The sequence below is a fragment of the Sminthopsis crassicaudata genome, chromosome 5 (genome assembly GCF_048593235.1).
Source record: "Sminthopsis crassicaudata isolate SCR6 chromosome 5, ASM4859323v1, whole genome shotgun sequence".
Classification (NCBI taxonomy): Eukaryota; Metazoa; Chordata; class Mammalia; order Dasyuromorphia; family Dasyuridae; genus Sminthopsis; species Sminthopsis crassicaudata.
In genome coordinates, this window is record NC_133621.1 from 256,072,194 (window position 1) to 256,087,342 (window position 15,149).

The window sequence follows — 15,149 nt, forward strand, 5'->3', positions numbered from 1 at the left end:
AAGCCAGTGAGAAGGCTTTACCCACAGAAAATCAGCAACTAAGACCCTCAGTATTGGCTCACTAGAGGAGCAAACCGGGAGGCCATCTTCCAGTCATAGTTCAGAAGGCAAATTCTGGGAAACCAGGTCATTTCCTGACCAGAGAAGGAAAGATACACCCTACAAATACAAGGGGCCCCTAGTTCTCGAAGCCAAGACTCAGCTGCCCAGGAAGCTTGAAACAGCACCTGCTTTACCTTAAAAGTTAAGAAAGAAAGAAAGAAAGAAAGAAAGAAAGAAGAAAGAAAGAAAGAAAGAAAGAAAGAAAGAAAGAAAGAAAGAAAGAAAGAAAGAAGAAAGAAAGAAAGAAAGAAAGAAAGAAAGAAAGAAAGAAAGAAAAGAAAGAAAGAAAGAAAGAAAGAAAGAAAGAAAGAAAGAAAGAAAGAAAGAAGAAAGAAAGAAAGAAAGAAAGAAAGAAAGAAAGAAAGAAAGAGAAGAAAGAAAGAAAGAAAGAAAGAAAGAAAGAAAGAAAGAAAGAAAGAAAGAAAGAAAGAAAGAAAGAAAGAAAGGGAGGGAGGGAGGGAGGGAGGGAGGGAGGAAAGGAAAGGAAAGGAAAGGAAAGGAAAGGAAAGGAAAGGAAAGGAAAGGAAAGGAAAGGAAAGGAAAGGAAAGGAAAGGAAAGGAAAGGAAAGGAAAGGAAAGGAAAGGAAAGGAAAGGAAAGGAAAGGAAAGGAAAGGAAAGGAAAGGAAAGGAAAGAAAAGGAAAGGAAAGGAAAGGAAAGGATGAAGGAAGAAGGAAGGAAGGAAGGAAAGAGAAAGAGAAAAAAGAAAGAAAGGAAGAAAGGAAAGAGCTGGTAACTCAAACACACCATTGGATCAAAAGGTAAGAAGAGTTTGGTAACTATAATAATATAATTTCAAATTGTTTCTAAGACTCTCTTCTATTTTACAGATAAGTATACTAAGGCCTAATGAAATTAAGTAATTTTCCCAATGTTTAAGATTTTAACTCAGCATTGCTATTTTTTTAATTTTAAAAAAAATCCATTCATTAAGCATGGAATTAAAATAATTATTGCAAAACCATTTGAAAACTAAATAATTATCCAGTTTTATTGATGACCCACTTTTGATTAGGGATAAAGGAAAGCTAGATTCTAGGTAAATATGTAGGGGCACATAGATGATACAATGGATTAGAGTGCTAGCCCTGGAGTCAGAAAGAGTCTCTTTCCTGAGTTTGAATCTGGACTCAGTCATTTATTAGTTGGGTGACCCTGAGTAAGTCACTTCACCCTGTCTGCCTCAGTTTACTCATCTTTAAAATGAGATGGAAAAGGAAATGGCAAACTACTCTAGTGTTTTTGTTTAGAAAATCCCACATGAGATCATGAAGAGTTGGATATGACTGAATAACAGCAAATGATTCCTCAAATAATTGTCCTACTAGGATCTACTATATCACTTAATTTTATTATTTAAAAAAATAAAGGTGATTTTATTTACTAACGTTTGAGAATTTAGCTTAGCTGAGTACAATCACTTATTTACATCTGTGTCTTCAAGTTCCATTTTGGTAATTATCCCATGTCAATATAGTTAGCCTCACATTTATGAATGAACTATATTCCAAAAGTTCCTTCAAGAGTCAGTTTTTTTGAAATTTGGAATTTTCCTATAAAAACAACATGATAAATGATAAATTCCCAAGCTCACCCATAAAAGCCACAATGAAAATGAATTATGAATGTTCTTAGGATGAATTCTGGCTTCTGACAGCAGGGGCCATAGGCAACCATGGGAAAAAAGTGGGGTGGAAGGAAGAAAAAAAGAGGAAAAAAGGAAAGGAAAAGTACCTTTTTTACTAGGAGAAGATTCTGGCCATAGACAAAATTAAGATATGTAATTTCCCCCCCCCACTCCTTCAGCATCCTTCAATATCACTTTTCACATTTCTTTCTAAACTCTGAGAACATCATTTTTAGTTACCATGGCACCTTCTTGTATTACCTAGCCTGCCCTGCTTCTCTCTTACAATGAACTAAACCTTTTTAAATTGTCTACTTTTCTGTCTTCTTGATTCCCCCCAATAAGAGATTTTTTTTTTGTTGATAGCCTCTCAATAACTCAGTGACTCTTTGATAATGCCCATCTACTTCGTAGAGGGAGCTCTTATAAAAGTTTCTTTGGCAAAAGTTTCATTTTCAAGATATATAAGAAACAGTCAAATATATAAAGATAAAGATAAAAAGTCAGATATATAAAGATACACAGTTAAAAGATAGAGACAAGCAGTTTTGTTAGAGAGGAATCCAAGCTGCATGAAATGTAACTATAGCAAAAAGATACTCCAAATCAACAATAATTAATTAAATTGACAAAGCTCACCAAAAAGAGAAAAAAAAATTGTATCTCCTTGTAGGAGTTTCATGGAGAAAGAAAGGGAAGACTTGTGTACCCATAGACACAACTATGAGTTCTCCTCATAGTCTTATGCTGATTGTCTTATATAAAAGTAAAATATATATGTATATGCATGCACATATATGCATATGTGTTTATACACATGTGTGTGCCAGTAAATACATCTATATCTATATTTCTATTAATTTCAGCATAAGAAAATAAATAAATTGATATCCTAGAGTCAGGATAATATGATGAAGGAAATATTGACATTTGAATATTGGGTTATTGCAAGTTAGGAAATTGTATCTTAGACATGGGATAATTGGGGTTAACTACATGTCTGTATATATGTGTGTGTGTATATATGTATATATATGTATATGTACACACATAATTATATATACACATATAAGCAGGTGTATATATATGTATATTATATATATATATGTGTGTATGTTATGTGCATGTGTAAATATTTTAATGTGTACAGTAAGACAGGAGGAGATGATAGGATTTATTTATTATTAGTGGTGCAATGAATAGAATCTTGGTCCTGGAGTCAGGAGGACCTGAATTCAAATCCAGGCTGGAACACTAGACAATTATTAAAATGGACAAATTATTTTAATAGTTTTTATTTATCAAATATATTCACGGATAATTTTACAACATTGACAATTGCCAAACCTTTTGTTGTAATTTTTCCCCTCTTTCCCCCCTGCAGATAGCAGGTTGACCAATACATGTTAAATATGTTAAAGTATAAATTAAATATAATATATGTATACATGAATGAACAAATTATTTAAGCTTTATTATCTCTCCCCACCCTACCCCTCTTCCAAAGACCTTACCTATTCAGTAAAGAATTATCAGTTCAGAGATGGTAATAATGGTCTCACCCAAATGTGAACATGCTCCAGAAGCAACCCTGGGGCATGATGTGGTCCAAATGGGCCAGAATTTGCCCTCCACAGGCCTCAATCAAATGAAAGAAGATAAGAGAAGACAAAGAAGAATGCAGGGTGTGAGTGGTAAGATACAGTACATGTTATAGTTAGTTGCCCTTTTAGATATTTTGATGATACCCACTCAATGTTGTTTCAGGAATGAGGGACCATTGTGAGATTAAATTGACTTTTGTGACACCAGACAACTGTAACATTGGCCTACAGCAACCAGGGATAAATGAACAGTTACTCAGGAAATGAAAAAGTATGAATTATACCCAATAAATATTTCTACAACATAAGTCAGAATCATTGCAAGTTAGGAACTTATGGTACAGACATTAAGCAATTGGAGTTACCTTTTCACTTAAGTGAACTGTTCTGGGAGCCACTCAGGGTCTTTTCAAACTTGTCATATATATATAGAACCTTTTGAGTGGACAAATCCTAACCTGGAGACAAGAAGGCCCATTTACAAAAACCAAGTATTGGAGTCCTTGATGAATATTCTTTTTGGTTTATGGATAAGTAAATCTCTCTTTTTAAAATTTTCTATTCATTTTTAACTTAAATGGACAAATAGACAAAAATAATTTTCCATGCACACAAAAAGAAGTTTGCAATATGAAACCATGAATCTCCATTTTACACTGTTTTCTTAAAGAACAACTATGTAATAATTATTACATACATTTTCAAAGCTACCCTGCTTCTCTGTTCTTCCTTCTGAGTTTTTTGTTGTTGTTGTTGTTCTCTGCTGTGTACTTTTTATTTGTTTTTCTCTTTTCTCATCCTGCACTAGAGAAGGTCACCATTAAACAAAGATATTTGTGGTGTGTATGTGTGTGTGTGTTTGTGTGTGTATGTGTGTGTACAAGTACACATGAATGTGCCTGCATACATATGAGCACATATAACCATACTATGTATATTTCTATGCATCACTTTCTTTCTCTGGAGGTCAATGGTATCTTTCTTCATAAGTTCTTTGCAGTTGATTTGAATATTTATAATATTCAGAATTAACATCATCATTCAAAGTTGTTCTTTGAACAATATTGCTGTTGCTGTATACAATATTCTCTTGGGTCTGGTCATTTTACTCTTTATTATTATTTCATATAAGTCTTTCCATGTTTTATCTAAAATCAACCAGTTCAACATTTCTTACACTGTCAAAGTATTCCATCAAAATCATGAATTACACCTTGTTAAGCCACTCCTTAATTGATGGACATTTTCTTAATTTCTAGGTTTTTTTGCCACAACAAAAAAGCTACTATTAATATTTAGAATATTTAGATTCTTTTCCTTTTCCCCTGATCACTTTGGGAAACAGACCTAATAGTAGTATTTCTGGGTCAAAAGATATATACAATTTTATAATCCTTGGGTATAATTCAGATTATTTTCCAAAGTGATTATCTAAGTTTACAATTCTACTAACAGTGCATTATGTCCCATTTCTTCCCCCCACCCATATCCCTTTCAACGTTTGTCATTTTCCTGTTCCATTATTTTAGCCAATCTGATAAGTGTGAGCTGCTATCTCAAAGTTGTTTTAATTTGCATTTTTCTAATTAATAATGATTTAGAGAATTTTTATGACTATTTATAATTTTTAATTCTTCATCTAAAATCTGTCTATCATAGCTACTGGAGAATGACTCATATTCTTATAAATTTATTGAAGTTCCCTGTGTATTTTAGATATAAAACCTTTATACAAGAAACTGTCTATACAGTTTTTTTCTTTAATTTTCTATTTTCCTTCTAATATTGGATGTATTGGTTTATTTGTGCAAAAAATTTCAAGTTAATGTAATCAAAATTATCCATTTTACACCTTACAAATGCTCTCTTGTTTATTCATACACTCATTCAAGGGATTCATTAGATATAACATGCATTTGCCTAAATATGTCTGCTTGTGAGAAGTCAGAAAGTACAGATTAGAGAAAAAAGTGAAATATTCTATAAAAACCCCAAATCTTCCTAGAATCTAGAATCTTTGTTTCCTAGGACTGTATAATGAGAATAACTGTTTCTAAGATACACACACACACACACACACACACACACACACACACATATATATATATATATATATATATACACACACACACACAAACACACACACACACAAACACCTACATCCACTTACACATATGTGTCTATAGAAATATCTATACATATAAATATACAAAAGGGTCTTAAAAGAAAATTTCAGTGTAAAATTAAAATTTTAAAAATTAAACTTACCAAAATTATGAGTTCAAAAGAAATTCACATACATACACACACATACACACACATCTTAGTGTGAAACTAATCTCTACTTAGACATTCTTTCTTCCCTCCTTATATCATGATCACTGGATGCTTTGACAGGTGTGCAATCCCATTGTCTTCATTCCTGGGAAAGGAAATGAAGTCACAGAGAGGTCAAATGAATTACGCCAGAAATAGTCTCTATACGAAACAGTTTAACATTGGAAGAAGTTTGTATGGCCATGCCTTGCTTCTGTATATCTAAACACTGGGACTCTAGCTTGACTGACACCCCTTAAATTTATAAAGGCAAATATAAAAATAAGCTTCCCCCCAAAAAAAATCTAGGGAATGATGAAGTGAGAAGCCAGCACATAATAGATTGAGGAATGGGTAAGATGAAAGTAGAATCTGTGAAAATTGAAAACTTTCTCAAGGATCTGAGTGACAAAGGAAAGAGAGTTATAAGACTATAGCCAAAAAGTATAATTTGTTATGTTCAGTCATATCTGATTCTTCATGACTCCATATGAAATTTTCTGGGCACAAGTATTGATTTTCCATTTCCTTCTCTAGCTCATTGAATTAAATGACTTGCCCAGAGTCATACAGTAAGTGTGGTGAGGCCAAATAAATCTTCCCGACTTCAGGATCAGGGTTCTATCTACTATGGAATCTAATTGCCCAAGAAGATGATAAGTTCTAGTAAAATGTGTTTTGTTGTTGGTAAGGATCAGGGAAAGTTGGATGCTAGGAATAGGTTTTCCAGGGAGTGTATTAAGGAATCAAAGAAAAATAAAATGATTGCCTTTTCATAGTGAATGACCAGTTTAGATGAATAACTGAATTTGTAATGAAATAAATCATCATGTCTGTGGAATTTCTGCTAGCTTCCTTCAGGAGTTCAGATAACAAGTGGCAGGGATGCCTTTCTGTTCTCTCTATGACAAGATCATAAACCAGATAGAATCACTTCACTGTTGAAGAGCCATCAGAATTAATAATTACATAATCTTCTTATTGCTATGTACAACATTCTCCTACTTCTACTCACTTCACTTAGCATCAGTTTATGTAAATCTCTCCAGGACTTTCTGAAATCATTCTGCTGGTCATTTCTTATAGAACAGTAATGTTCCATTACATTAATATACCATAATTTATTCAGCCATTCTCCAATTGATGGACATCCACTCAGTTTCCAATTCATTGCCACTACAAAAAAAGGACTGCTATAAACATTTTTGCACATGTGGGTCCTTTTCCCTTTTTTGTGATCTCTTTGGGATACAGGCCCAAGTGAAGATATTGCTGGATCAAAGGGTATAACAGTTTGAGAGCCCTTTGGACATACTTCATTTTGCTCTCTAGAATGGTTGGATTATTTCATAACTCCACCAGCAATGTATTGGTGTTCCATTTTTCCCACATCCCCTCCAAAATAATGTCAGAGTTATCTTAATTTTTATTTCTGTGATCAATAGTGCTTTAGAGATTTTTAAACATGGCTAGAAATGGTTTTAATGTCTTCATCTGAAAATTGCCTGTTTATAGCCTTTGACCATTTATCAATTAGAGAATGGCTTGTATTCTTATAACTTTGAATCAATTCTCTATATATTTGAGAAATTGAACCTTTATCAGAAACTTTGGATATACTTTTTCCTCTAGTTCACTGCTTTCCTTCTAATCTTATCTGTATTGGTTTTGTTTGTACAAAAACTTTTTAACTTAATATAATCAAAATTATCCATTTTGCATTCTTTAATGTACTCTAGTTTTTCTTTGCCAAAAAATTCCCTCCTTCTCCACTAATTCTCCTCTAATTTGCTTTTGGTATTTTTATGTCTGTAACAGGAACCAATTTTTACCTTTATCTTGGTATAAGTTGTTAGGTTTTGGGTCAATGCCTAGTTTCTTTCACACTAATTTCCAATTTTCCCAGCAATTTTTGTCAAATAGTGAGTTCTTATCCTGGAAACTGAGGTCTTTGGGTTTATGAAGGACTAGATTATTATAGTCATTGACTATTGAATCTTGTGAAACTACCCTATTCCACTGATCAACTACTCTATTTCTTATCCAGTAGCCTTTCTTTTCAGACTAATATGAAACATCTATCTCAGAAGCACAAAATATGCAACATATATATATATATATATACATACATGTATATATATATATATATACATATATATATATATGCAAAAAGCATAGGCAGAATATGAATTGAAGTAGGAATATCTTAGCTATTGCATAAATGAAGCTTCTACCCTAATGGAGCAGATAACTTGAAAATAAATGTATAGTCACAGTTTGATCTACTGTAAAATGAAGAGGAATAATCCTGACAAGTTGTCTACCCCACTTGAACTTACTTTTTATTTATTTTTACATAATATGGGTGCATGTTTTCTCCCATAATAAAAAGCAAGTTCCTTGAGGATAGGAAGGAATTGTGTCATGTTTGTCTTTGTATTGCCATACTACTTAGCACAGTGTCTGGCCTAATTAAATGACTTTTCATTGATTGATTCTACATTCTATGCTGTCTTCCAGGGCCATAAAGAATGATGTCATATTCTTTGAATTTCTCCAAAAAAAACTGCCACAAATCAAAATATAAAGTAGGAACTCAAAAACATACTGACTGGCACTTTGCCAGAATTAAATAAGATGTATCTAATGAAATTTTGTAAATCCTAAAGCACTGTTTAAAATTGGTGATTATTACTATTAATCATAGCTAACCTTTATAGGAATTCTTACTATATATTAGGCACTGTGCTTTACAATTATTATTGTAACACCCTTGCTAGGTTTTATTATTTTGTTATTCCCATTTTAATATTCCAATATTTGAAGAAAGTGAAGCAGAGACTAAACGATTTGGCCAAAATCACACAGCTAGTAAGTATCTGAGGCTAGATTTAATTTTATTCAAATATATTTATTTAAAACAAAAAATAGAAAAAATATAGAAAAAAGTGCCACATGCACAGTAGAATATAAGGGAGGATTCAAAATATGTAACAATATATTTCCATTTCAAGAAAGTATAGATAGGAGCTGGGAAAAATTTATACAGCCACTGTTTCTGATAAAGGTCTCATTTCTAAAATATATGAAGAGCTGTGTCAAATTTATAAGAACACAAGTCGTTCCCCAATTGATCAATGGTCAAAAGATTTTCAGATGACTAAATTATAGTCACATGAAAAATTCTCTAAATCACTATTGATTAGAGAAATGCAAATTAAAAGAACTGTGAGGTACCATCTCATACCCTTCAGATTGACTAAGATGACAGGAAAAGATTTTGAAAAAATGTTGAAGGGGATGTGAGAAAACTGGAACACTAATACATTGTTGGTGGAATTGTGATGTTGAAGGTGATGTATGAAAACTGGAACACTAATACATTGTTGGTGGAATTGTGAACAGATCTAGCCATTCTGGAGAGCAATTTAGAACTATACCTAAAGGGTTATAAAATTGTGCATACCCTTTGACGTCTATATCCCAAGGGAAATCATAAAGGAGGGAAAAGGACCCATATGTGCAAAAATGTGCAAAAAAATACCTCTTCTGTGGTAGCAAAGGATTGGAAAATGAGTAGGTCCCATCAGTTGGGGACTGGCTGAATAAGTTGTGATATATAAAGGTAATAGAATATTATTATTCTATTAAAAATGATGAACGGGCTCATTTTAAAAAGGCCTGGAAAGATTTACACAAACTGATGCTGAACAAAACAAGCAGAATTAGACAGGCATTGTACACAATAAATAACATCAAGAATGTGTGATGATCAACTATAGAAGAATTGGTTCTTCTCAGTGGTTCAGTTTTCCAAGTTAATCCCAGTAGACTTTGAATAGAAAATGTCATCTGCATACAGAAAAAGAACTATGGAGACTAATTGTAAATCAACATATACTCTGTTCACTTCTTTTTTCTTTTTTTTCTCTCTCCCATGATTTTCTCTTTTGTTCTGATTTTTCTCTGCCAACATGATTTATAAAGCAATGTGTATTAAAAACAAATTAATTAATTAAAAAAGAAAGCATATATAATGTAATAGAAGACATGGTATCCATCTTTTCTCCACTTTCTTGTCAATTTTCTTTTGTTCTCTGCTGTATTCTTTATTTTATTCTTTTTTCTCCTTTCTCCCTGCCCCCCAGCCTCCCACAAGTAGAATACGGCTAAACATGATATATTTATTTATACATACAAACATATATATGTATATATATATATATACATATATATGTATTCACACATACATATAAGCACACATATATAAACATACATATACACATTCATCTAAAACAGTATGTATATGGCTGACATATAATTATGTATTCCTGACACTATGTGCTTTATCCACTATATTACCTAAGTACCTTTACTCTTACTCTCAAAAACAAAAAATTTTGCATTTTGAATGGAAGAGGCCTTTGAGACCAAGCTTCTGGTTCCAGACAGTTTGTTAAGATACCTTTTTTGCAGCACACAGGACACATAATGGCAGTATGATCATATAGAGAGACATGACTTTAGCATCAGAAGTTCTGGACCCCAATACTAGCAAACCAATGAATTCTCCAGGCTTCAGCTGTTTTAGTCATAAAAGAAGCCTTGGGCTAGAACAGCAAGCAATTCTTAACCTGGTATCCATGAATCTTCAAGTGATCTGTGGATAGATTTCAGGTAGCATATAAAATTAAATGGGAAAATTACATTTTTATTTCAGTATAACTAACTTCCTTTGCAATCCCATGTATTATACTTTATTAACTTAAAAAAATTCTGAGAAGAGATCCATAGACTTTCTTAGATTGCCAAAGAGTTCCGTGATACACACTAAAAAGATTAACAATAGCCACTTCTGACTTTAGATGAATGATCTATGAAACAAACTAACATGTGTATGGCACCTTAGAAAGAACTGTGCATACTGTGCAAATTGTGCATACCCCTTGATCCAGCAGTGTCTCCACTGGGCCTGTATCCCAAAGAGATCATAAAAAAGAGCAAAAGACACACATGTACAAAAATATTTGTCACAGCCCTTTTGTGTAGTATCAAGGAACTGAAAACTGAGTGGATGTCCATCTGTTGGGGAATGGTTGAATAAGTTATGGTACATGAATATTGTTTTGTAAGAAATAATCAGTAGAATGATTTCAGAGAGACCTGGAAAGACTTACATGAATTGATGCTAAGTGAAGTGAATAAAATCAAGGGAACATTGTAGACAGAGCAGCAAAATTATGTGATGATCAAATCTGATGGACTTGCCTCTTTTCAACAATGAGATGATTCAGGTCAATTCCAATAAGCTTGTGATGGAGAGAGTCATCTACATACAGAACTATAGGGATTGAATGTAGATCACAACATAGTATTTTCACCTTTTTACTAGTTTTCCCCCTTTTGATTTGATTTTTCTTGTGCAGCATAGTAAATGTGGAAATATATATATGCATATATATAAGAATTCCACATGTTTAACCTATATTGGATTACTTGCTGTCTGGAGGGGTGGGGGAAAGGGAGGGAGAAAAAATTAGAACAAGAGATTTTACAAAGGTGAATGTTGAAAACTATCCTTGTATGTTTTTTGAAAATTAAAAAAAAAAAGCTATTACTAAAAAAAAAAAAAGAAGAAGAAGAAAGAAAGAATGCTACATCAAATTTGAATACTGCTTCTTATCAATGTGATCTAGTCAATCATTTCCTCTCTGGGCCAAAATGCCCTTCTCTCTAAACTTAGCAGGGTAATAATAATAGAACTTAGAGAGAGAAATCATTTTGTCCAGTCTCTCGAATGAAGGAAAGGTCCAAATATGTTAAATGACTTTTCTAAGTCACACAGAAAGTGAACGTTTGAGCCCATATCCTCCAGAGTTAGTACTCTTTTCTTCTGTATTCTATCCCCTCTCTTAAGCAAGTTAAATTAAATAACTTCCATGAACTCTGACAGCTCTGACTTCCCATTGTCAGAGGATTATAGGTACAGAAGTGAAAAGCCCCCCTGCTTTTACAGATGAGGAAACTGAGGTGAAGTGACATGCCCAGTCACAAAGGTGTAAAATGGGAGGCCAGGTTCTCTGACTCCAATTCCATCCCCCTCTTTATTGTTAAGGCACTCTCTCTCCCTTGGGACAGAGTCCCTTTACAATCATAGAAATAGAGGAAACAAAGAGAAAGAATTGACAAATAAAAATATGCTTTAGTAGGTCTTGCACACAGGTATATGTGTGTGTGTTTATATGTGTGTGTATATATGTTCTTGTTTAAATGTAGCTTGGAGGAGAAGAAAAAAAAATAAAGTAAAATTGCACAGAAGAGAACAAAAGAAAACCTAGAAGGAAGCACAAGAAAATCTGGGTAGCTTTGAAAACTGTGTAATATTTATTGCATAGATTTTCTTGAAATGGACATTTATTTTATATTGAATCCTCTCTTACGCTTTGCTATGTACATGGAAATGCTTTTTTTTTTTTTTTTAACGTTTTGTATATGAGTTTAAAATGAATAAATTTTTAAAAGGGCTTAATGTCATCATTTTATACTCATAGTTTATCTCCATGGAAATGGCAAATACTTAAAGAAAAAGAAAGAAGTCCCTTGGATTGTTTAACATTTATATTAAGCAGGTGGTAGTTTGCCCACCAATTTATAAACGTATGACAACTGATTGTTTAGATCCACCGGACCAGCATCTTCTTGAGGAGGAAGAACAAATAAAAGGCCGAAGCCTTCTGAGCATATTAAGCTGGCCTATTTGAAGGGATAGCTAGTGCCTTTGAAATCTTTCCGCATAGGTCTATATTTAGAATCTAGGGGCGGCAGTGGGGGAGGGGACTGGTGGCCGGCTTAAGTCCTGGCTGCTCTCGCCTTGCCCTCTAAGCGAGTTGGCCCAATCGCACATCCGAGAGCCTGCTCCGGGCCCCGTTTGAGTCGGGCTGCTTAGTGGTTCTGTGCGTTGTGACCTTCCCCCCCTCTCTGCACACAATCGGATGTCTCTTGGTTCTGGGAGTGGGTAGTAACCTGAGTTGTCTTTCTAAGGAGATGATGTTCTAGGGACAGTATGGGGGGGGGGGGTGGATGACGGGGGAGGGATGGAGGGTAGCTGCAGTCACATTGGGAGGGTGAGGTACCGCGACAGCTAAAAGTTGGATTGAGTTTCAGCCTCGGCTATATATAAAGCTGGGGGCAATTTATGTCACCGCACTAATTAGATGCCATCTGGGTGGTTCCTCCCGGGTTTGGGAGCCCATCACCCAGCTCCCGAAGAGCCAGAGGCCAAAGAGGAGAGCATAATGATGGACCTTTTCGAAACGGGCTCCTATTTCTTCTACCTGGACGGGGAGAATGGAGCCTTGCAGCAACTGGAGATGGCCGAGGGCTCCCCTCTGTACCCGGGCAGCGACGGCACTCTGTCTCCCTGTCAGGACCAAATGCCCCCCGAAGCCGGGAGCGACAGCAGCGGCGAAGAGCACGTACTGGCCCCCCCGGGCCTGCAACCCCCTCACTGTCCTGGTCAGTGCCTCATCTGGGCCTGTAAAACTTGCAAGAGGAAATCAGCCCCGACGGACCGACGCAAAGCAGCCACCCTGCGAGAGAGGCGACGCCTGAAGAAGATCAACGAGGCCTTTGAGGCCCTGAAGCGCAGGACAGTGGCCAACCCCAACCAGAGGCTGCCCAAGGTGGAGATACTGCGGAGCGCCATCACTTACATCGAACGGCTGCAGGACCTCCTTCACCGGCTGGATCAGCAGGAGAAGATGCAAGAGCTGGGGGCAGACCCCTTCAGCTACAGCCCTAAACAAACAAATGTAAGGGCACCCGGAGGCCCGGGCTCTATCCTTCCTGGAACGAAAAAGGCAGCTGCTCAGTTTCTCTCCCCTCTTCCCAGCCCGCATCTGCCAATCCGTCCTTCTCCCTCCCATCGCCCAGTAAAAAGGCAGCTGGAGTTCTTGGCTAGTTAATTGGACCAGAGGTATCCTAACCCCACCACTGCCTCGCCCCAGTCCCCCTCCAGCCCGAAAAGCAAGCATCCCCTTTCCCATTCCCATCCTTGCTTCTTAACGTAGCCTGAGTGATCTTTCTTGTATTCGCTCCAGCTCCCCAGTTCCGATTTCCTGAGCACCTGCAGCTCTGAATGGGAAAATGTTTCTGATCATTCCAGGGCCCTAGCCCTAAGTCCCAGAGAAGGTAAAGTACGCAAAAGTAAACTCCGCCTCCCCAAAACAGTTTAGACACATTAAGGAAAACGTTTTTAAAAGGGGCTGGAGTGGTGGGAAGCTGGGGGAGGAGGACTGGGAAGGAATATAACGGGAAAAAAGTTCCAGCTTGGAATTCTTAGAGATAGTTAATGTAGTTCGCAAAACCTGTGGACTTTGTTTTCAGTGATTTTTGATTGTCTCGTCTCTTTTAACACTGCCTCTCCTTCTTCCTTACAGTCGGAGGGCCCATAATGGAGTCATCTGCCTCCAGTAGTCTTCGGTGTCTTTCTTCCATCGTGGACAGTATTTCCTCGGAAGACCCTAAGCTTATCAGCGTGGAGGAAGTGGTGGAGAAATAAGGAACCACTTTGCTGGTTCTGGAGGGATCTTAGCTTCTGCTGGAACATTGTTCCCTGCTCCACCCCCACCCCCACCCCATTCCTAACCTTTAGATTAGGTTACATTGCATTAATACTTAGAAAACCATGCCCAAGATCTTCTGGAAGATGGAAACAAGAGTAATATCTTCTCAGAAAAACAAAACAAAACAAAAACAACAACAACAACTACAACAAAAATCCCCAAAGGGACATTCAGACGGAAAAGCCTTTGCTTCCCCGAACCTCTGCTGAGATGGACTGTCCTTTAACCTTTTCATTTTTTATTTTTAATTTATTAGGTTGACTTTTATTATAATTATGCCCACCCCAATCCAGAGAAGTTCATTCCTGTCTGAAACCAAGTGGGGAATTCGTGGTTTAATGTTAATTTTATTTAATGTGTACTCTGTGTTGGTTTTTTCTTTGCTTTCTTTCTTTTCTTTTCTTTTCTTTTTTCTTGTAAATACTTTTAGTACTTTCTTTTTTATGTAAATGTAAGAAATGTATTTAAGATGGGGAATGTGGTACTGTATATAAATGATTCAAATAAGGTAGTATTGTACAAATAAAAGGCCTTTCTATATTCTCCAAACCTATCAGAATGACCGACAATTGGTAAGGGTATTTAGATTCTTAGGTCTGAAGATTTTTCTCTATGTTGTACTTTTGGGAAAACACAGAATAGAGAGGGGATTCAAAAAATGGCCTTTCCACTTGACAAAAAAGGGGTTAAGTGGAGAGTATGTGGGGTAAGGGATTGGAATTTATCTAAATCATTTGGATTCCTTTTATTTGTATGCATTTGATTCTGTTCCTCTTCTTCTGTGCTCCAATCCAAGAAGGTAAACATATTGTGTCTCATCCCACTCCCTCTCCCATTTTTTTTTTTTTACCATATTATCTCCACCTAAGAAAATCTG

The 15,149-nt window shown here is 35.7% G+C and overlaps 1 protein-coding gene across 1 annotated transcript; it reads left to right on the top strand.

The window, feature by feature from the left end:
- Positions 1-12,836: 12,836 nt before the first annotated feature.
- Positions 12,837-15,016, top strand: MYF6 (myogenic factor 6). The gene is made up of 3 exons (XM_074270861.1): positions 12,837-13,459; positions 13,748-13,838; positions 14,087-15,016. The coding sequence occupies exons 1-3, from the start codon at positions 12,863-12,865 to the stop codon at positions 14,206-14,208; spliced, it is 810 nt and encodes a 269-aa protein (XP_074126962.1). The 5' UTR covers positions 12,837-12,862; the 3' UTR covers positions 14,209-15,016.
- The last annotated feature ends 133 nt before the right edge of the window (positions 15,017-15,149 follow it).